The sequence below is a fragment of the Colobus angolensis genome, unplaced genomic scaffold (genome assembly GCF_000951035.1).
Source record: "Colobus angolensis palliatus isolate OR3802 unplaced genomic scaffold, Cang.pa_1.0 Scaffold18, whole genome shotgun sequence".
Lineage (NCBI taxonomy): Eukaryota > Metazoa > Chordata > Mammalia > Primates > Cercopithecidae > Colobus > Colobus angolensis.
The window spans coordinates 8,683,837-8,705,449 of NW_012114932.1; the positions used below are offsets into that span (position 1 = coordinate 8,683,837).

Here is a 21,613-nt window from a genome sequence, read left to right on the forward strand (position 1 = left end):
ACTGCGCCTGGCCTATAAGTATTTTTAATAAGTATATTTTCTTAATAATGGCATGGGGACTATAGCAGTATGTAATATAGCATTTGTAATTCTGACTATTAACAAGGACTCCTAAATGCCTCATCACACATTATTCAATTATTGGAGACAGATTTTATGTTATACTCACCGAGAAGCTAATTTAGGATCAGTAGCTAAGTTAGCAAGTGACCCAGCAAGCCACTCACTGGGGACAATTCAATGCTGTATTGTTGTCTTATACGTCCCATCCCATATGCAGGAATTCATTTTTCCTTCAGTAATATGACCATAAAACTCAAGCACCAGTTAAACTGTGGTGTGAAAATATGCATCAGAATCAGGTGATTTGGTGGAAAAGTGAGTGAGAAGAAAATCAAACAGCTATAGTGACAATTACACATTTAAACCTTAGAGATTTCTGAAAGTCTCGGTGTATCCCTCAAATGTCAAATTACTACTGTACTTTGAATGTAGGAAACATTGCACTCATGACTTAACGAAGAAAAGGGCTGGGTATTAAGATAATCTTCGATTCAAAAGGAATTGAAATACTAGAATTTCAGAGCCTAAAGTTCAACTAGACCAATTTCTTCTACCCATACTGCAGGAATTCCCTCAATCTTCATTAAATTTATAACAAGAGGCCTGACAGAATGTTCTATGTGGACACGTTGGGAGAGAGGATGATTTGATCATTGCCATCCAATAGTAGCTTTTCTGGAGGCACCAATTAAATAGCAATTAGTGTACTGAAAGAATGTGGCCTATTCAACAGGATTTTTACAAACACCACTTGCTCACACCTGCATAAACCACTTTGGATACAAATATGCATTGTAGGATATTATTCTTGGACCATACCATCCTCTCTCAAAGCAGCTTCCTTAGGTTCTGCTGAAAAATTTTGAGGTCTATTAGGAAAACATGTGAAACATTGAACACATTCATTCACTTAAAAAATAATAAAATGTTCATTGAGTTGAAATAATGGACTCTTATTCCAAAGCACATCTCCTCTCCTGGCAGCATGCTAGGTGGCCTTTGAAGTGTATTAGAATTTCTTGCAAAAATGGAGGGAAACTCTACCGAAAGAGAAAGGTTATATCTTGCTACAAATTATATTATGTTTTTATGTGTACATATATGTATAATGATATAATTTTATGTTATGTACGTTATATAAAATTCCAGTCCAGATATATATCTGGACTGGAATGCAGAACACTTGGTCAGCAATGTTTATGGGTTGTGTGATGAACATAACTTCTACACTGGCAAAAAGTGTGACTTAGATTAAATGTTTCATAGAAATAAGGGCTTCATCTGGCCTAAATCTAAAAGGACTTGTGGTTTGTGACGTTCAAAGGATGGTGCCTGAGTGCTTGATCTCCTGAAGATGAACAGTGTATAATGAATTATCTACATTCTGACTGGCTTTGTAGGTAGTGCAAATGAAGGTAACACACCACTATATATATGTGTACATACACAGTATATGCACACACAAAGTATATATACACACAAGTATACATACTTATACATCCCCATATACATATATGTGTGTGTGTGTGTGTGTGTGTATATGGTGGCAAGTAATTTTCATTAACATTCCCTCATATATATGTGTGTGTATATATACATATATATGAATTTTATACCTAACAAAGCTCTATTCACAAAAGAATGCTTCATATTTTCAACTGGGTATAAAGTGAAAGAAATGTAAATTATGTATTATGGTCATGAAATCATTTATGTACATTTAAAAGATATCCATAGTGATGCTGATGGTCAATTCCAGAATGCTTAGCCTAAACTTAACCTATTATTCTCACCTTGATAGAAAAGCCAAATAAATTGTATGCTTTAAAATCTCTAATAGGATTGCAGTTCTTAGACATTTAGTTTTATAGTCTCTTGTGAAAAGTCCTCCTTATTTCTTAACTTTGGTGGCATAAAAAAGTAGATGAGTTCAAGTGGTTTAAAATTTACATTTACTTTGCACACCAAGGCATGAACTATAGTGGGCTGATAAAATGGCTTCATTTTTCTACTCTCTTGTTATTTTGGTTATAGATCCTATTTTCTATTGTCACCTGAATTTTAGAAAATTTTTTTCACTTGTCCCAGGAAAATAACAAAATGTTTCATGGTTTTTGTACACTTACCATCCCATTTTCTATACACCAAATACAATAAATCAATATTTCAAAATTACATTAATTTCATCCTCTAAGCACTGGTATAAACGCAATTTGGGTAATGAAAGCAAATGCACAGGACCATGAATGCCAGAAGTTAAAATATAAAAGTAAAAACACTTTCAAAACTAGAAAGTCAAGTTAACTCTGATCCATTTTTCTTAATGTGTTGAAACTAAAGCCACTGATATTATTGAGGATTTCAGAAAATAGACCCACATAGAGATTCCGATAACTATGAATTATAGCTTTGTGAAATATTGACTGTGTAGTCAATATCTCATCTCAGATTCATAATAATTATCACATACTCACCATAAATACTGTTCTTATCTAGGGAATGATTCACGTATTAAACCTGAGTATTTGCATCAAGAGCAAATATATATAATTTCGAGTTGTGGGGCTGGAAATGTAAGGCTCACAGTTTTGGATTACAGAGTAAGTCTCTGTTTGGCCCAGATTCACAATTGGAATGAGTGAGTCAGAAATGTTTTGGCAGATGTTTGACTAAAAAGATCACAAATACTCAAAAAGAGTTGTGTGTTCTGCACTAAAATTTCTATGCCAGTGGTTCTCAAAGGGTGGTCCAGGGACTTCTGTGGTCTCCTAAACACTTTCGAGAGGTCCATAAGGTCAAACTATTTTCAAAATAATATTAGACGTTATTTGCCCTTTGCACTCTCATTATCTCAAGAGGGTACAGTGAAGTTTTCTCGAGGCTGCCTAACATGTGATGACATCATCTCTCTGACAGTTAATAGAGTGTGTGCTTGTATTCCTGTATTTAATAGATTTCTCCATTTTGATTTTTAATATGGAAAATGATAGTAACTCACATAAACCAAAGCCCTTTGTGGTCCTCAATAATTTCTAAGAATGTAAAGGCATCCTGAGATCAAGGAGTTTGTGACTGGTCTATGCTAATTGTAGAAAAGAGTGACTACTATATGTTCCATATAGAATAAAACCCAAAAATACATCATCATAAAGGAAACCTGGAATCTTGAAGGATGTGATTAATTGCTTCATTTTGTCTGCTCTACAATGGGTCAGAGGCCACCACTACCATAGTGTTGAGTTCTTTTAACGTGTTGAAGGTACCACCAGGTGAGAATCTACTCATACAGTACAAAAGTGGAAGTTTGTTGCAAACATTTTTGTTTTCAAGAACACTAGATAGGAATCAGTCTCTACAGAAACTCTACCGCTTTGATTTTAAATGATTACTTAATTCTGCCTCACAGTTTACATACTAATTAACAGTATTAGTAGGTATTTTGGCCATATCCTTTATAGATTCACAAAACCAAAATGACTTATGCTTTCATACCTATGCAATAAAAATGTAGTATTTTTTCAAACAGAAATTTAGATTATTTTAATAAGATGTATTTTTAAACAATAGTCTAACTTGGCCTATCTTCTATATTCAATTCAGGAACAGATGTGACAGAATAGCATTTTTAGAAGTGATACAAAGTAAGACAGCAATTTAATTTGGATCTACTGACATATTATGTCAACTAAATGGGCTCACCCATTCTTCCTTATATTTTGTATTTCATCTCCTTAACTTATTATCGGTTCACTTTTAGAATAACTGAGAAGATAAACTGCAAATTCCTTATTTTGACATATAACTCACATAAATCTCATTTCATCAGAGCCCAAGGAAGCACAAAGTGGCTCCAGGACCCATTGTGGGATGGAAGACTGAGGAATGGATGGGCTCCAAGTCCCTCAGTCTTGCCTCTCCCAGGTCAACCAGATCAGCTGTTTATTTGGTTCAGGGATTCAACGTGAAAATTAACTGCAACCCTCATTTTAAGCTAAATACCTGTGTTGTTAATAATAATACTCATAATAACAGAATAATTTTCAGTTCGACTCTATTCTCCTCCACGGGAACCAACAAGATCGAACAAAAAGCATGTTACTTTCAGATCATTTCATCAGAAAAATACGGATAAGACATTATACCCATTTTCAAGGTGAAGTAACATTAAAAATAAGTTATTTTCCTTTTATAATAGGTGATATTTCTGGAATACAATCTAGTTCTCTGACTCATTTTTTTTAAAACTACCAGTCTATAGCTAAGAATAATAAGAATAACCAAATCTTCCTATGTTTATATCTTATATCCATACCCATCATTTCACTGTATAACAGCCTGTAAGTGTGACGTTTATTTCTTCATATCTGAGGTTCAGAGGGACTTACAGATCAAGATTAGTCACACATTAATCAAGTGGACCACTCAAGGCTAGATTCAATGTCTTTGGGTGCAGAATTTTCAACTATTAGGCTTTGGTTAAGTAATACTTACTCTATTCCATGAAATGGAAGATATACATACTGGACAAGAGTAGATTTCTTTCTTTTCTTCCTCTCTCCCTTCCAATTTTAAGCCCCTCAGGACAACAATAACCTGGACATCCACCCAGCTTGGAGCCCAGTGGGAACAGAACATGAATAAAACAGGATTTGGGAGAATGAGTCATGACAAGCGAGGTGAACGATCCCACAGTCCAATAAACCTGACCCCTAAGTCTATCACACTGGGTCAGAAGGTCCAATTATAGGTCTGTTCTAGTTCTTTTTATGATTGACAGCAGCCAAAGGCAAAATTACTTTGGTGTCTATTAATCCAGGCTCTAATTTTCCCTTTGCCCCAATACACACAAAGCATCATGGTGGCCCAGGGTGAGTGATACCGTGAATCCAGATTTAAAATGCCCCTGTTTCCTATAAGAATAGAAACTGAGTTCAATCCCAGTCCTCTTCATGAGGAAATTACCTGCAGCTCTGTTTGGAAGAAAAACTTCTGTGGACATTGTGTACAGTCATAGATCTTGTCTTCTTGTCCATGGGCAGAGAAAATATGCTGCTGCAACTTGTTTGCTTGAACAAATACTGAAATGATAAAAGAACGGTGAACTTGGGTTATTTTGTTTCCGAAATGCCCTCGGTCAATGACTCCGCGTGAACAGCACGCCTCCCAGGTGTGACTTACTGCTGGAGACCTGGGGAGAGCTGAGTCACATGTGCTCATGGTTGGGTCTCTGGCTTTTGTTAAGATGCACTCTACAGAGCACCTAATTCAACCCCAACAGCTCCAAAGTAAAGGTTTATGGAGGCCCTGCTCCCTATAAATCTTTAAAAAATAAAGCCGAAAACTGTCAAATGCATAGCTCTGTCTCAACAGAAATGACTCCTATTTCTCAGCAACCCACAGGTTAAGAAATCATAGATGCCAAAACCCTGTTTATTGTGTTTGCCTAAAGTTATAGCTAGCAAACAGTTCTCTATTTAAATGTGTTAATGCTAAAAATCATATCCCACAGCTACTCTGGGGCACTGTCTATAAATGTGAAACAGAATGGCAGGTAAATTCTCTTTGGATACTTTAAGATCAACTCAGCCTACACACTGAATGCAAGGGTTTCAATAATATAAACATGTTCAATTTTAATGACTACAAAACAAGGCCCTAAGACTGTGTAACAGTTTACCTAGGAGACATACTATTAATAATTAAATTGTATATGCCAGAGGCAGTGTTTGCGTTGGCAGAACTGACTTCTGATGGATGCCTGGTGCACTGTGACCTAAAAAAGTTTGCATCTACAATATTAATCCGTATAGGCAGGGAAAGGATTTATTAAAGATGTTGGCATTTGACTTTGACTCCACTCTAATCATTAAAATTATTCTAATTGCCAGCCAACCTAAAATATTAGAATATTGTTCTTGTGAGTCATACATTTTAATCACATTTCTCATTACCTTAAAAAAACTGCTCGGATTTCCTTTCCCACCTAACACACTTTATATTGGAAGGGTTTTAAAAAAATTGTTTTTTCTAAATTACTTCAAGATACACTAAAACAATTCAGGTCTGTCTGCAGAGAAAATGCAGACTGTGTACAATTAATGCATTTTTGTCTCTTTATCCATATCAACAAGAAGAAATGAGGTTTTTACACAGATTTGCAGCTAATCTGCATATAACTCAATACATTTTATGAGGCTTCTGGCTACAACATGAAAGACCTATTTTATTAGGGGTCTTAGTTGTGAGGTGACCTATGACCCAGTCCTCCTTTATGAAGACTTACAAGCTTTTATAAAGAACCCAGACTCTTGACTCGTTGTGTCTTAAGATATATACTACTGATGGTAAACCACAGCAGTATATGTTTTTAAGTATAAACCTGGAAGAATAAAAAGAGTTCCAAAAGAAGGATGAAAAGTGGCTGATGGAATTATTGAATGAAGGAGCCAAACAGGCAACTGTTGAAGGCAGAGCCATCCACGTACCAGGTAGTAATTGTGCTAACTGTACAATGAACATGGCCCCTCTCCTTTTATTTTATCACAGAACAGAAATCTATAGGCTGAGTTCAGTGAAGGTAAATAATCAATGCTTGGAATTTTGCTCTGCAAACAAAGAAGTCAATTTTGAGAGAAGGATATATTCCCCCTCCTCCAACAAATAAAAAGGCAACATAGCTTGAGGGGCTTAACCACTGAGTCCAAAACACATGCAAAATAATCACAGAGGATTTTCTAAAATAACTTTGTCATTGTTAGGGGAATACCAGAAATGTGTGTGATCATATTTCAACCCCCAAGGGCTTCAAATGAAAATTTCAGATTTACTTTTTTTTTTTTCCTGCTAAAAACTGTAATGCTATCATATCTGTTAAAAAGTTTCTTCTTAAAAGTGTAAATGGAGATCAACTTCTACTCTAAAAATCCAATTTCATAGGCAATAAATGCCTCATCTAATCTGTTTTCTATGTCAGATAATTTGGGGTGAGTTTTAACAGTTTGTATTTCTGGTGGAGAATGTTATGAAATTCTCCATGTTTAAGTAGCAGACATGTGCTGACAACAAGGCTGCACTTTTAGTTGAACATCTTGTCATTAAAAAGCAGCTCTGTGCAGGGAGCCTTACCCTTGGTAACCTTTAACATCGAGAGAAAAAAAAAAAAGTGAACACAACATGTATGTAGTTTTCCAAATGGAAAAGTGCAAACTTCTGAGAGAACTTGAAATGCCATTTGTTCATCCTGACAGTTAACCTTCCTGCTCATGTGAGCCTTTAAGTAGGCTGCGATCAATAATGCTAATAAAGCAGAAATCAAACATCTTCCCCCCAGATTGAACTGAAGTCATGTCTGCAAAAGGCCATAGCAGTGGGAAGTAATGCTTTGGTAGGAAAGACATGATGTGGCCATCAGCCTCTCCTGTGTCTTCCTGAAATAATCTTCCCACCTGTAAAGCAGACTGGACACTTGAAGGTGCCTCCCATCCCTTCGAAGCTGTGCTCTATCAGGTGGCACTGGAGTTTGGCAGGAGAGTCAAAGGTCTGGCTGCAGAGTTTGCATTCATGGTTCAGTCCTTCATCTGTCAAGGAAATCACATGAACAGAAATGGTGAAAACCTGTCATATCTTTAATACACTAGAGTTATCTTTAATTGCATATATTAAACTATTTCCATCACCTAATATACATATGTAGTAGCATATATGGTTTCTGGTTATTTCACATTATTCATGAGTTTATATCAATTTAAAACTCTTCTGGAATTTAAAATCCAAAGATAATCAGAAGTCAGATTTTATCTTAGGGCTAATGCATTTTATTAAACTTTTAAAATATAATTGGTATGTCAATAATGAGGCATTTCCTTTTCTCTAATTACCATGATATTCTGGGCTCTGTATTTCCAAAGTCCTAAAATAAAAGAGTGTGGACAGCTTCTTTCTCAGTGATTCTCCTCTGGCTTATCTAGAAGGTCCTGGAAGTGTCTATTTCTAACCATAGGTCTTCAGTGGTATTCAGTTGATCAAACTATCTTTTTCTATTTCCAAGAATTTCTGGCAATTTTGAAGTATCATCAATAGGACAGTCTCTTACAAATGCTCTTTTCTCTGCTTCGCACCTCTAGTCTCCCACAGTCTTCCTAGTTCATCTCTCCCTTAACTCTGTAAGACAGTTTCAATTTTATCCCCAGAACCAGACTCTGCCTCTGTTTCTCCAAAGCACTTTTGTGACCTCCAGGCTCACTTGACTAGCCCTGAATTTTTCTTGGATATCTTAAGAACGAGAGGGCAGAAAAATATTTTGATGTCATAACATTGCTATATAAAGTGGAGAGTTTTGTTACACATAGACACTGTTATTTTAAACATTTATGGATTTTAAACATTTAAAGTTAAAATTTAAAATTTAAGGATTTAAAATGTAAGGATTACCCTAACTTATTTCATTGTGCAATTGTAAGATATAAAAAACTAGGGGCACTAGAGCTAGCAGCCTAGCTAACACTGACTTAGTGTTTGCTGTGTTTCAGAACTGCTCAGAGACACGAATTCATTTAATTGCCCTTAAACCCTATGAGAAAAACTACTATTAGTCTCATTTCACAGATGAGAAAAATGAGGCACAGAGAGTTTAAGTAACTTTGCTCTGAGTCACAAGGACTCATAATTGGAAGAGCCAGAACTTGAACGCAGGGAGTCTAGATTCAAACCCGGGCACTCTGTCCTCAGGGGCCATATCTTAATAGATATGGTGGCGCACACATCCACTACTTCCAAGACTACTTATTAAAGGGTAGAGTCTGCACTTTAACCTGGCTTGTTATCACATTATACTTTTATATTCTCCTATTAGCAATGATTAAAAAACGCTACGAGGCCGGGCGCGGTGGCTCAAGCCTGTAATCTCAGCACTTTGGGAGGCCGAGGCGGGCGGATCACGAGGTCAGGAGATCGAGACCATCCTGGCTAACACGGTGAAACCCCGTCTCTACTAAAAATACAAAAAACTAGCCGGGCGAGGTGGTGGGCGCCTGTAGTCCCAGCTACTCGGGAGGCTGAGGCAGGAGAATGGCGGGAACCCGGGAGGCGGAGCTTGCAGTGAGCTGGGATCCGGCCACTGCACTCCAGCCTGGGAGACAGAGCGAGACTCCATCTCAAAAAAAAAAAAAAAAAAGATATTCTAGGTCTAGGGAATGAAAGACATCGTCACATTATAAGGGTAACAAGTCTGCACTGCAGTTATTTGCTTTCATTCAAAGACAATATGCATGTGTAAGTCCTTCACCAGCTGATATTACTGGCAATACCAAGTCCCAATTACAAAGTGAGTTATTATTAGCTAACTAGGAGTAAAATCACTCTATTTGTATTCCTAATCTTTCTTCGCATACAAGTATGAGTCTTTAGAAGCAGAGGATTGGAATTTGTAAAAAGAGAAGCAAAGCACTAATTAAGCCACCCAGTACTGTCTACATTTCACAAGAGATAAAAACCTACTCTGTATCTGGGTGGCACAGTAAATTCCTTGATTATAATTATGTAAGAGGGAGTTTAATTGTGCATACTGACATGACAAGGGGTTATACAAAAAGCTTTAGGGATTATATAAGATCAAGGGTTTTTTCATCTGTTTCTTTCTTTTTTTTAAATCCTGAAGTCACCAAAAAATTTCCAGATTTTAGACATTAAGAAATATAAAAAACACTATTTATTGTAAGAAATTGGACTGGCAAGTTAATCTTCAGAAATACTTGCCAACTTTAAAAGTTCTCTATTTCCTTAATGCTACATACCTTTATTTTGAATAGTAAGAAGGTTACTAAGGGTTTTCATCTCCTTTTAAAATTATGTGGGTTTTGCACAAGAACCAAGAGATGGCCTATGGATATAAGCTAATATACACTTGTTCCAGAATTCTAAAACTTGCAATAGGTGTGATGTAACATAATACATCTGGCAGGTTTTCCTGGGGATAACGATTGACTGTCACATGATCATAAAGTGAATTATGCACATTAGGATGCTCTGTAATGTAATATTATATTTCTTGACTATGAGTATTTTGTTTGGAAAAATAAGAGAAGGAAAAATAAATAAGACGTATGTACATGAGTGCAAGGAAAATGTACTCATTCATTTTTATGTATTTCTTACCCAAAGAAAAGAGAAGTTGCATCCCAAAATGTTAAATAACCCAAATTCGATCAAGTGAATTCACAAAAAGGTGATACGCAGGCATAAAGGTATTTACGCCTTATTAGTGCATACTTATTTTCTACATATTCTGTCTTTTATTTGTGAAAGCACTAAGTGACAGCAACAGTAACAATCACATCTAGCATTTTCAGAACTCTTTTTATAGCTTAAAAGTCCATTGTAATGTTAAAAAAAAAAAGTTGGAAGTTCTACCTGCCTTTTATTTTTAAGTTACACCGTGAGGTCTTTCCCAATAAACTGATCTCCTAGTTACTTCCACAGGAGAGAAAATATATATGAATTGTTACACAGCACATTATAAGATGAGCAAAAGCCAATACGCTCTTAGGTAGACGTTGAGAGTCCCCCCTTTTCTCTCACCTCTGTTCATTGCCCTACTCCCCTCATCTTCACACTTGCTTATTATCTCAAGTTCAAATGTATAATGAGAAAGAGAGATAGTAACACAAAACATTCTTACAACTTGTTAATATAATTCATTCTGTATTTTTTTTTAATTGAGGGCAGCACAGGTGGTAACAGAAAACAAAACTTACTTATAATAAGAATTCCAAAAGTGTATCCTTATTCAGAGTCCTTAACTCTTCTCTTCTAATTTCACATTTACCTTTGTATGGCTGAGAGCCATGTCTGACTTTTCAAAGAATTTCTAAAAACCCTTAGAATTGGGGGGGGATCTGGCTGAGTTAAACCCTATTTCTTTTCAAAACTGAGCTTCTCTCCTTTCTTCCCCCATCTGGTATTAGGTAGTAAAGAACAGTAAATGTAACTGCTGTTTTATTTTAAAGCCAGTGTTCTTGATGTGATACTATCAGCACCCCTACTCAGGATTCTGCCCACAAAGCATAACCTGAATTGTGACTTTCCCCCTCCTCTTCCTAAAGGTGCCAAAAAGCTTAAAAAATTCAATCAAAATAACCATTTCTGCTCTCTGGAAAGGTAGCAGCTGACAGTAATTGGATAATACAGTCTGACTCATTTATTAAAAAGAGATTCAGAGTCAATTGATTTAATAACCATTACAATATTCCATTAAGGATATAATAGGCTAGTACAGCCCTATTTTTTAATTAAGAATTATAGATGGGATCTTCGAATGAAACTTCTAGATTTTTCTTCTCCTTTTTGCTTATCTATATTCTCCAGATTTTCTACAATGAGCACAATTTGCCTTGTAGGTTACTTGGAAATTAAAAGACAGAGGAAAAAACCTACCCTTTCTATACCCTATTAATGAAGATTGATTACAACACTGAAATTTTGCTAGCTAAAAAGTTAGATAGGAAATGAGTAATATTATGAAGTATAGAAAAACTCCAGTTTTGCCCAATTAAACTTAAAAGTTTTCTAGCCCAATATGTGCAAAAACAAAAGTTAGCAAGAGGAAAAGGAGAAAGAAGTATCAGAATGCAATTTAGCTATATGAGCAAACATGGAGCTTTCTGTATGAGCCCGTATCTTTCCAGAACACACGGAATGCCCCTCTCTGTTGGATACTGAGGGAGGTGTATGTGCCTAGCAATAGGGGTCCAATGTCAGAGTGGGGCCTTTACCATTGAGAACATGCTGGAAGCCAGCAACTTCCTGTCTTGGTCACCCACTGGAAGGCATGACCAAAGCTACTCTAAGCATAATTGAGAAATCATTTCACATGTATAGAAATTTCAGCTAAAATAATTATTTCCATTTGTTAATCTTCATTTAACTGTGAACATAAATGTAAACAGGAATCAAGTCTACATAAAAGAGACTGATGCTAATGTAAATATTTACTCCAATATTAAATGTTTCAAAGGAAAGCGTCTGCATACATAATTGGACTACAACCTCCCTTAGTAGGAAACGTGATAATCACTTACAAAATTTTGTGCTCTAAGAAAACCATCTGCTTGTCTAAAGCCAGTTCAAAGACGAATGACAACTTCTATGCCTCCAATTTATACAACCTGGACCTACGTAACTATTTATTAGCCTGTTTTATAACAGAAGAAATATTAGTTACCATTTGGATGCTCAAGCACAGGTTTAAATTGTGAGCTCCAAGGTGGCAATTGTTAGTTTAACACAAGACACTGACATTTCAATATAAGCTTTAAACAAGAGAAACCCTTTAAGCAGCCTCCAGACTGTGTGTCCCATGTTTATACTCCTTTTCCTTCAATAAAAACAAAAATCTAGAGTGGCTACAAGCAAATGTTCAGTGGCTGACTTACATACAGCTGTTATCCCAGGAATCACTGGGGGCCCCCTTATACCGTCTGATCAACACTACAGCCATTACTGAGGGCCAATTTGTAACAGTTTATAAGTAGAACTCCTTCTCCCTTTTACCCTCGAGACTGGCCAGAAGGGTCCTCCAGCCTCTTCCACTGCATAAATCTATAGGCTAAAGTCCACAGATATAAACCCCTCCTGCTATATCATCATGTGGCCAGGGCCATACTTAAAAGCTCTGATCTGAGTGGGAGTAAACTCTGCCCTCAGAATCCAAACAGAGGAATCAAATGCCCTACAGTTGTAACTTATCCAGTTCGAATGTGTGTTACCACTATATCCTCACATATATTTTTAAATCCAAGAAAACTATGCCCTAACCCAATTCCCAACCCCCGACCCTTTACTTTGCTTCTCCTCTTCCCTGAGTTAATTTCCAAGCACACATTTATAAGCTAGGGGTCCGAGGAGTAACAAAGAAAAGCCATACGTGACAAAACTGACCCCTCGGCTACGTTGGCTCGCCCTAGAAACCAGGAGTAGAGAAATAGGCAGACTGCAGTGCAATTTGCCATGCACACAGCCATCACATTCTTGCTAGGGCCATAGCACTCGGCCACGATAATTTGTTGTATGATATACAGCACATATTTCACGAATGTAACACAAACACACTGAGGTGCTAATTTGGCAATGGAGACTATGACTTAGGCTTCAAAGTCTGCAAGTAGATTAGTCATTAAGCCCCCAACGTAAGGTTCAGAGTACTGAATATTGTGTGAACGTTTTTTCTCATACCAGTTAAAAAGTTCTGCCCTTATTATTATTATTTTTTTTTTGAACAGGTTGCCATGAAAATGAATGCCTGAAGACCGACGCTAGCACCTTCTAGGAGTTTTGTCAATGGCAATATAGGACTGTCTGGCACTGTCAGTATTTCTATGCCACGTGAGAGAGGAACAGGAGACACAGGCATGAGACTCTTACAATAAGAGGAAAAGGACACTGGGGCATGAGGAAATGAGCTCCAGACCCTGACTGCGTGCACAAAGTTGCCTAACCCTTAGGTATCTCAAGAAGAGCTGCAGGATACACCTCCTGTGTGCCTCAGTCAGAATCTCACTTCCGGGAGATCTACAGGTGCAAGCTTACCTTAACTCAGTTACTGGCTGTTTTTAGCCAATGGTCTAAAGGTTACAATGCTTTAGGACTTTATAAGCAAAGCCACTGATATTGCCACTGTTATTTCCTGCCTTGAACTTCTCATTATCAGCAGGGCTGGAGCAGGAAATGATTCAACTGGGGTAGGCTGCATGGTACCCAGCAGATTTTAAAGAGCCCAGGGGCTGCCTAGAGCCCCATAAACACCAGCAGCTTGGAAACTAGCAGGAGGTCCAGGTGGGTAGGGAGAGGAGAGGCAGGCAGTGGGAGTTCAGATGCTCTGAGATGCAATATCGTCCAATTCCTTGGCTATTATTATAGGTTGTGTGAAGTACTTATTAGAATATTCTCATGTCGGAGAAAACATTGGGATGTTGTTCAAACAATAAACAGTAAAACAAACAGCCCACCAAAAAGGTAGCTTTCCTTCAACTGTGGGGACTCAGCAGTGGTATTTTGGCACAAGTAGGGCATGGGGATAACTGCACAGACTATAGTGCCTTTCAAACCTGGCCAGTACATTAGCTCCTCTAGTTCTTTCTTTCCTTCTTCACATTCTGAATCTAAACATGGACCCCACAGCTGAAGTCTCAGAGAAAACACGGTGCCTACAGATAGCTTTAAAGGCAAAACTTTGCCCTCAAGTTTTCTTTTAATTAAAACAAACAAACAAACAGCAAACACCAGTTTTGGAAGGGCACTGATAAACTCACTTTGATTTCTCCTCTCCCAGTTCCAACAAAAAGATTGTTAACCAAGAAAAGAAGAAAGTAGTGGATGTTTCTTAGCAAATACTCTGGAGAAGGCAAGGGCAGGGATAAGGATGGGAGTGAGGACTGAGACCAACTAAGTCTGAAGTGTGTCCTCCAGGTTTGATTAGATATTGGAGTTGCTTTTAAACAACTTGGATGTTGTGTAACGCTCTGACTTCAGTATATGCCACTGTGTTCCACTGAAAAGGATCCAGTTTACTTGAACAGTCAGTTTTCCCCCTCATTTATACCCACTTGAATATAGGAGAGTACATTTTTTTCTTTCAAAAATTTTTTGCCACCTAATCGTTAGTGCTGTTCTGTTACCTGGCTTGAAAGACAGTTTGTGAGCACGCAAATACAAGCATAAAACATTTGTTTCCATTTCACATAACAGACTAGATGAATGGAATGATTGAAGACAGCAGTGTTTCCAATTCAGCAATGCATTTCAGTTTTTGCCTTGCCTACAAAGAGTGGTGGGTGGCAACCCAGACCATCTCAATGCCATGAGAGTGCTGAGAACTAAGTTTGGGGTTTCCACTTATTCTTGCTACAGTGCAAGTTCCAGGAGGGCAAGGGTGTTTGTCTGTTTTGCTCATTGATGTACACGAAGTACCTAGTACAGTACATGCATGGCTCATAGCTGGAACTCAATAAATATTTATTGAATTCATGGGAAATAACTACTTAGCAAATCCTAGACTTAATTTCATTGGAATAAAATGCCAAGAATGATGGTAAAACAGTATCTATTGTTTGTCAGTTGAGTTTCAAAATTTTGCTCCATTCCCTTGTGCATTAAGCTCTATGCATAACACAGTGGACTAGCAAAATCTACCTTAACAGTGCTCGGCTTCATTATTTCCCGAAGTAAGATGAAAATATTCTGGCAAATAAAGCATTAACAAAGTAGCTATCTAATTTGCCAACTTATCCCTGGTAAGAAATTGATGAGTCAAAACTTATCCCTTATTTCCAGAAGAAAAATATTATGATGTACCTTGTATCTGGAATACCAAAAAGTGCCATATCAAAGAAGGGATAATTGCCTTTTATTTGTCCCAAGTCATAGAGAAGGCTCTATACCACACATCCATGCTCCATAAACAATTTTTATTAATTGTCTGTATTCTCATGTTACAAAGCTCCATTCTTTTAACCAATTGGTTACATCGGATGTGTGTACTTATTATACTCTTTGTTTAAACTGTCTCTTGTTTGATATCAAATACCTTCTATTAATACCCTTACATCTGGGACTTCCGGCAGTAGTGGAAATACAGGTATATTTACCTTTGAGTACTGTACAAAACCCCCACAAATTGGTAAGATCGAAAGAGGATAGTTCATGCAGCATAAACTAAATGTAACCTGCTTTAAAGTTTAATCTATTGGGAAAACATCTTTGAGAACTGAGACAGGGGGGCCTGCAACATGAGCCATGTGCTGGACACGGCACTCATCAGGCATGTTTTCCTGTTGCTGTGCTGAGTTTATGGCAAGGGTCAGGACCTTTTCTTTCTTTATTTCTGTTTTCTTTTTTTTTTAATCTTCTTCTTCTTGGCATAAAGCCACTAGTTATCTGAAGGAGAAAGTCTCCAAACACACTGAAAAGCTGTTTATCCTTGCTAGAAAGCACAGCTTGCTACTGCTGATGATTTTTTAAACAACAAAAACAAATCAAACAAACACAAGAAACTGAGTGAGGTTCAACAGCTTCTGCAAATGTTATGGACCTTGACAACCATGGGTTTTAAGTGCTCACAGATTTAGATGAGAAACTAAGTCTAGTGTTTTCAAAGCTAATTATCTTTCTAAGAAACTATATTATTGATTACTTATTACAAAGATGACATCTTCTCTCCTTCTGATTCTGTTTATTAATAGAATCAGAGTTCACCACAAAAGCACAAGTCATACCTGCAATGGCATATGGGGTGTTAAGGAGGGCAAAATCTCTCTGATTTCCAAGGGGCTCGATCCTGCTCCTTTTCACTTTGTGGTAATGGTAGGAAAACCATTAAGCAGCAATGCAAAAATCACAATACTGCATGCTATTTGCAAATGAGTCACATTTTTATTGTTCTATTGGTGTGACCTTAGAAACTTGGCCTTGAAGAATTAAAAAAAAAAAGGTAATGGCACAATAAATGCAATAAGATTTCTAAAAACAGTTTATTGGAAATGTGCTGTGAAACTTGAATTCTTCTAATCAAACGATGCCACCCCTTAGAGAAATTTGCCTGTGCATTATTAAAGTGATATACTGCAGTACTAGTTAGAGCTCCATAACCTTTAAATTGCCTGATTGTAATTAAGGCCACTAGTTTTATTTAGGAAGGTTCAAGGAGGCTCAATTTAAGTTGGCTTAACTAGTGTGAATTTAATGTCATGCTGCCAGAAGGCAGAGGAGCATTCTGGCCTGGCTGTTCTGTGGCACATGCAGCTGTGGGGTCACGTATTCTAAATTAAACCCAGATTTTAAAGAAACTACAGATATCAGTAAATAGCTGGATGTGTGTAAACAGACGCCCACATGTTTGCATGTGTACGTCATTCATTCTTTCATTCAGTCAGTCATTCAGTATGCTGGCAGTTTTCCAATTTAGAAATCTAAATACAGTTGATCCTGGAACAACATGGTTAGAACTGCGTGGGTCCACTTATCTGCAGATTTTTTTCAACCAAATGTGGACTGAAAATATAGCACTCACGGGATGTGAAACCTGCATATAGGGGTTCCACATATACTGCGGGACTTGTGCATGCAGGGATGTGGGTATACATGCGGGTCCTAGAATCAAGCCCCTGCATATCCCAACAGACAGCTACATAGCTGATCATTTATAGAATGAGGAGAAGGGGTCTGTAGATTTTTTTAAGAGCATGATGACCTCTTTCACAGAAAAGCATGGCTTAAAGAAATGTCCAATCAGCCTTAATGATTTAAAATGAAACGTGCATGTAACAAAGTTGTAAAGGCAGGAATCTTATTATACAGAAATTCTAGGAAGGAAAATGTATAGTCAGGAATATGAGGAGAAAATAAAAGGTATTCTTTGGACAGGCCACCAAATGGATGCTGAGAACAATATATAAACTTCACTGAAAGGGCAGCAAATCAAGGACTGAAACAAAAGATGAAAGAAAATGTAGGTACTCAAAGCACAGACTAGCAGAAGCAAAGGGAAGCGGCAGAGAGAAAACACTTACAGATTTGACCCATGTTCAAAATTTTACTGGATGTGAACTCAACAGCATTCATCTCTGGATAGAATGCTGGCAATTTTCTGTAGCTCCAACAGCAATAATGATAAATGAATTTCTTTACAGCCAAGTGGCTCAAGCAGCCAACTACGTTACCACTATATAATTAATAACAATAAGCAATTAAAGAGAACAGCAGGTTACAACTATAAGGTGTCAAAATATATTAGCAAAGGAAAATAAAGCAACAACACACTTAAAAGAAAAATAAATGTATGGCACATGAATCCACGTACAGTGTCTTCTTCCAGACTATATTTTGGATAAAGCTTTTATGTTTGAAGAAAAATAGACGATGGCCTAAAACTACTATAAAGCAATTAATATCCCTCCAAAAACAAATAACACTCTCAATGCTTAGAGAAATCTGAAATGTGATATGGGACACATGACTGGGAAGGCACACAAGAATTGGCTGGCTACTATTTGGCTTTTTTTTTTTTTTAATTAAAAGACAATTTTTTAAATTAAAAGATACTCTAATAAATACCTCACAAAACTGTATTTTTTGGCTTAAGTGTTTTCAAAGATCCCAGAACATTTTTTTTTTTCCATGTAAAACTGAGGAGAAGCAAGCAACAAGGAGAGTGGAGGAAAAAAGAAAGGGAGAGTCAACATGATACATTTGGCTAAACACTGGAGCACTGGATGAAATTTAGAAGGAGCTCGGAGATGCTCTAACTATGGAATTTTTTAAAAGATGAGAAAAATGAGACTATATACGATTTTCTTTTTTTTTTAGAGTAAAGGGGTCTTGCTCTGTTGCCCAGGCTAGAGTACAGTGTATGTGCTCATAGCTCCCTGCAGCCTCAAGCTCCTCGGCTCAGGCAATCCTTCTTGAGTAGCCAGGACTGCCATGCATGGCCTGAGACTATAGATATTAACCAACACACCCATGACAGAAAAGCCTTATGGTCATGGCCAGCACCAGAATTCAGGCTTCCTGAATCCAAGATTGTACTGTCCCACCAACCTTCTCTTAAAAAAGAAGTTATTTCCTCCCTTAGTACATTTAAGTTGTCAAGGAAACAAAACAGCAGTTACTGTTTTCTAGATCTCTTATTGATGCGCAAGGAGCTATTTCTATTTCCATGCCAACCTGGCGATGCCTTTGCTCCCTGACAAATCAAGGCATGAATTTATTCTAATCCACCTCATCCCCCTATGTCTTAAGCAGCTACCGTTAAAGTCTCTCTCACCCCTTGAAAGCTTTTCTTCTCCTTTTAGGGAAGGGAAGCCTAAGTTAATGTGATGCACCTGTTGGAAGGTTGGAAAATATGGTTATAGGAAGTTAAATTTCCCATATCTAGAGACAAAGATAGAGCTATCTCTAGATATGGGGAATTTAACTTCCTAGATGGTGTTCCTAGAGGGGATAGGTAAAGCACTTGGGTCTGAGCTGTCAATCTGAAGGAAATCTTCCCAATTCTCAGTAAAGCATTGGGTCTGAGCTGTCAATCTGAAGGAAATCTTCCCGATTATACAACCTGTGATGGAGTGGCTGAACATTGATACTCTCGATGACAATAACCCAATGATTTGCTTAAACTGTTACCTGAAACCCTGTGGAGGCCGGGCTTGAGTGCTCCTTTATGGAGTTATAATTACTCAGAAACAAACACCGATTTCTTAATTCTATTCTGCCTATAGCTAACAGTACTTCTTCAAGTACTTGGATCATTCCCTGATACGGTGCTAAATTGAGTGTTTGGGAAGAAATCGAGACTGCATGCAAAACCCAAATTGTGTGGCTTACTAGAAATGTAACCCCATACTTATTATGGAAAATCGGTCAGCTCAGTATGTTCCTAACCTACTTTCCTCTCTTGGGCACCATTCTGGATACACTAGCCCATCTAGACACTGTATGCTGAAGCCAAGATGTTACTGGCATATCAATGAATCATACTCATTTCTAGTTCCTTCTGCTGTTTTCTGTCAATCAAGAGCTATATAAGTGAGAGAGTTGTTATCCTCTGTGATGGGAAGAGAGAAGAAGTAAGGGAGTGAAGAAGAAAGAAGGGCGAGAGGAAGGAAGGGAGGGAGGGAAGGAGGAACAAAGGAAGGGAGGGAAGAAGGAAGGAAAGACGAAAGACTTGTGGTAAGAAAGATTTCGTTCTCATTTCTACTTAGTTATGAAGTGTGATGAAGAAGTAGATGTCTTTGGGTATTTTTGTTATGTCAAAAACCAAAGCTAAAGACTATGAAAAAGGGCCTAACAAAAACCATGGATTAGTTAATAAGTCTATCTGTTAAATGAAGAATGAGACATAATAATTATGGAGCGTTCTTTCTCAGATGATAATTCCTTCTATTACCTTCTGTAAAGCTATTAAATATTTCTAAGTCTATAATGCCAAATTATAAAGATATTTGGGGCACAATAAATTTTCATCCCCTATCTTCACAGCAATTTTTCTAAAACCTGAACCAGCTCATTCAAGATCCACTTAAAAAATTAAAAAATTGCATACTGTGCCAATATAAAGGCTGATAATGGCTCTCCTAACACAAAAGGAAATCTACTGACATAATCTCACTAAAATATCTGTCAATGGCCTTAAACGTTTTATATATTTAAAGGCTCTGTTTTGCCTTGCATAATATGTGATACAGTAAGCACAGAATTCCAATGCTGTCTTAAACAATCTAAGTAGAAGTCTGATGCCAAGGACTGTGAAGTTTATTTCCTTTCTGAAAGCAAGTCATATTTGGCTCACTTATTGGTTTCATTCTTGGTAAAGAAATCATAAAAGTCCAGGACAGAAGGTAGCCTATAGGGATGGCCTGCCTCTTGCCCTTTCTTTGCTTCTGAAAAGCAGTAGCGATGTTTGGTTTCTTAAAGACAAAGATTAGCATGAGGATTTTTAAATTTGACAATTTGGAGAAAAGCAAATACTTTCGTATAATTTTGTGGAATTGTAATTGTTGTGTAAAATAGGAGATGCAGGGTCTGATCTGAATCAGTAACAAAAGTTCTCATCTCAGAATACAGGAGAAAAGACAGTTCAGAAATTAAAACAAGAGTGGGTAAATAGAGATTAGCATCGTTTGAATGTGCAGAAAAGAATAAAGTGAATAAATAATTTTAGCATATTTTCAGCCAATTGCAATAATTCAGCATGCATAGATACTTATATTTAGAGAAAAAAGCCCAGGCAAAATAAATTTTTTTTCTCTGGGATGGGAAGAGAAATTTTCTTAATTAAATATTGCCCTGGGCTATTTTAAAGAATTAAAAATAAAATAATTCTCAAAGAATTAGACATAACTATTGCTCTCAATAGGACAGCATGGGATTGATGAAGAGACAGACTGGCATCCTGGCTCATGTAGTTCAGTCCGAATCTTCTTCCTCTACCAGATACTCACAATTCAGCTACACACTTCTCCAAAGGGAACATCAGGAGGAAGGGGAAGAATGCAACCAGTGACACACGGGACCTAGAATCTGGGCATCTCTCTTTTGAAATAAATATTAGAAATTCTATCTTAAACTGATAACAGCAGGGAAATTCCAAATCAAAGTAATCACTATGGCCTTAATTCACCCGAGTAGGTCTAAATATGATCTCATCTTCTGCAAAATATCAGACTTTGTGTTCAGGCCAACTTGACTTTTAAGCACAAGATGTTGAAGGAAGTGTCTACACAAGTCAAACTCATGCCTCCCTTTTTGTCGAAGGCCCCATAAAAAGGAGACTCTTATCGTTGTTAAGATTATGACAATGGTACATTCTCCTCCCCTTATCTCTAATTGAGGATGATTATAAATATAATAACTACTGTGTTTATATAGCCCTTTACAATTTTCAAAATGTGTGGGTGTGGGTTTATATACATCCATTCTCAATTAATCTGCTCAATAACACAATTTGCTCCAAGTAACTCCAGTCCTAGGAAGAGCTTTACCGATTTGCTTGAAGTGATATGGGTAG

General features: G+C 37.2%; 1 protein-coding gene across 2 annotated transcripts in view; it reads right to left on the reverse strand.

Annotated features, from left to right (window-relative positions):
• The window catches only part of ZNF521 (zinc finger protein 521), a 263,135-nt gene that overhangs the window by 22,062 nt on the left and 219,460 nt on the right, over window positions 1-21,613 (reverse strand). For both annotated transcript variants that reach the window (XR_001001481.1, XM_011939277.1), the window contains 2 exons: window positions 7,509-7,640; window positions 5,026-5,141 (listed from right to left, as the gene is read on the reverse strand). Coding sequence is in view for 1 of the 2 variants with exons in the window: in XM_011939277.1 (XP_011794667.1) it covers window positions 5,026-5,141; window positions 7,509-7,640 (248 nt within the window). In the remaining variant the exon portion in view is untranslated. The remainder of the gene's footprint in view (window positions 1-5,025; window positions 5,142-7,508; window positions 7,641-21,613) is intronic.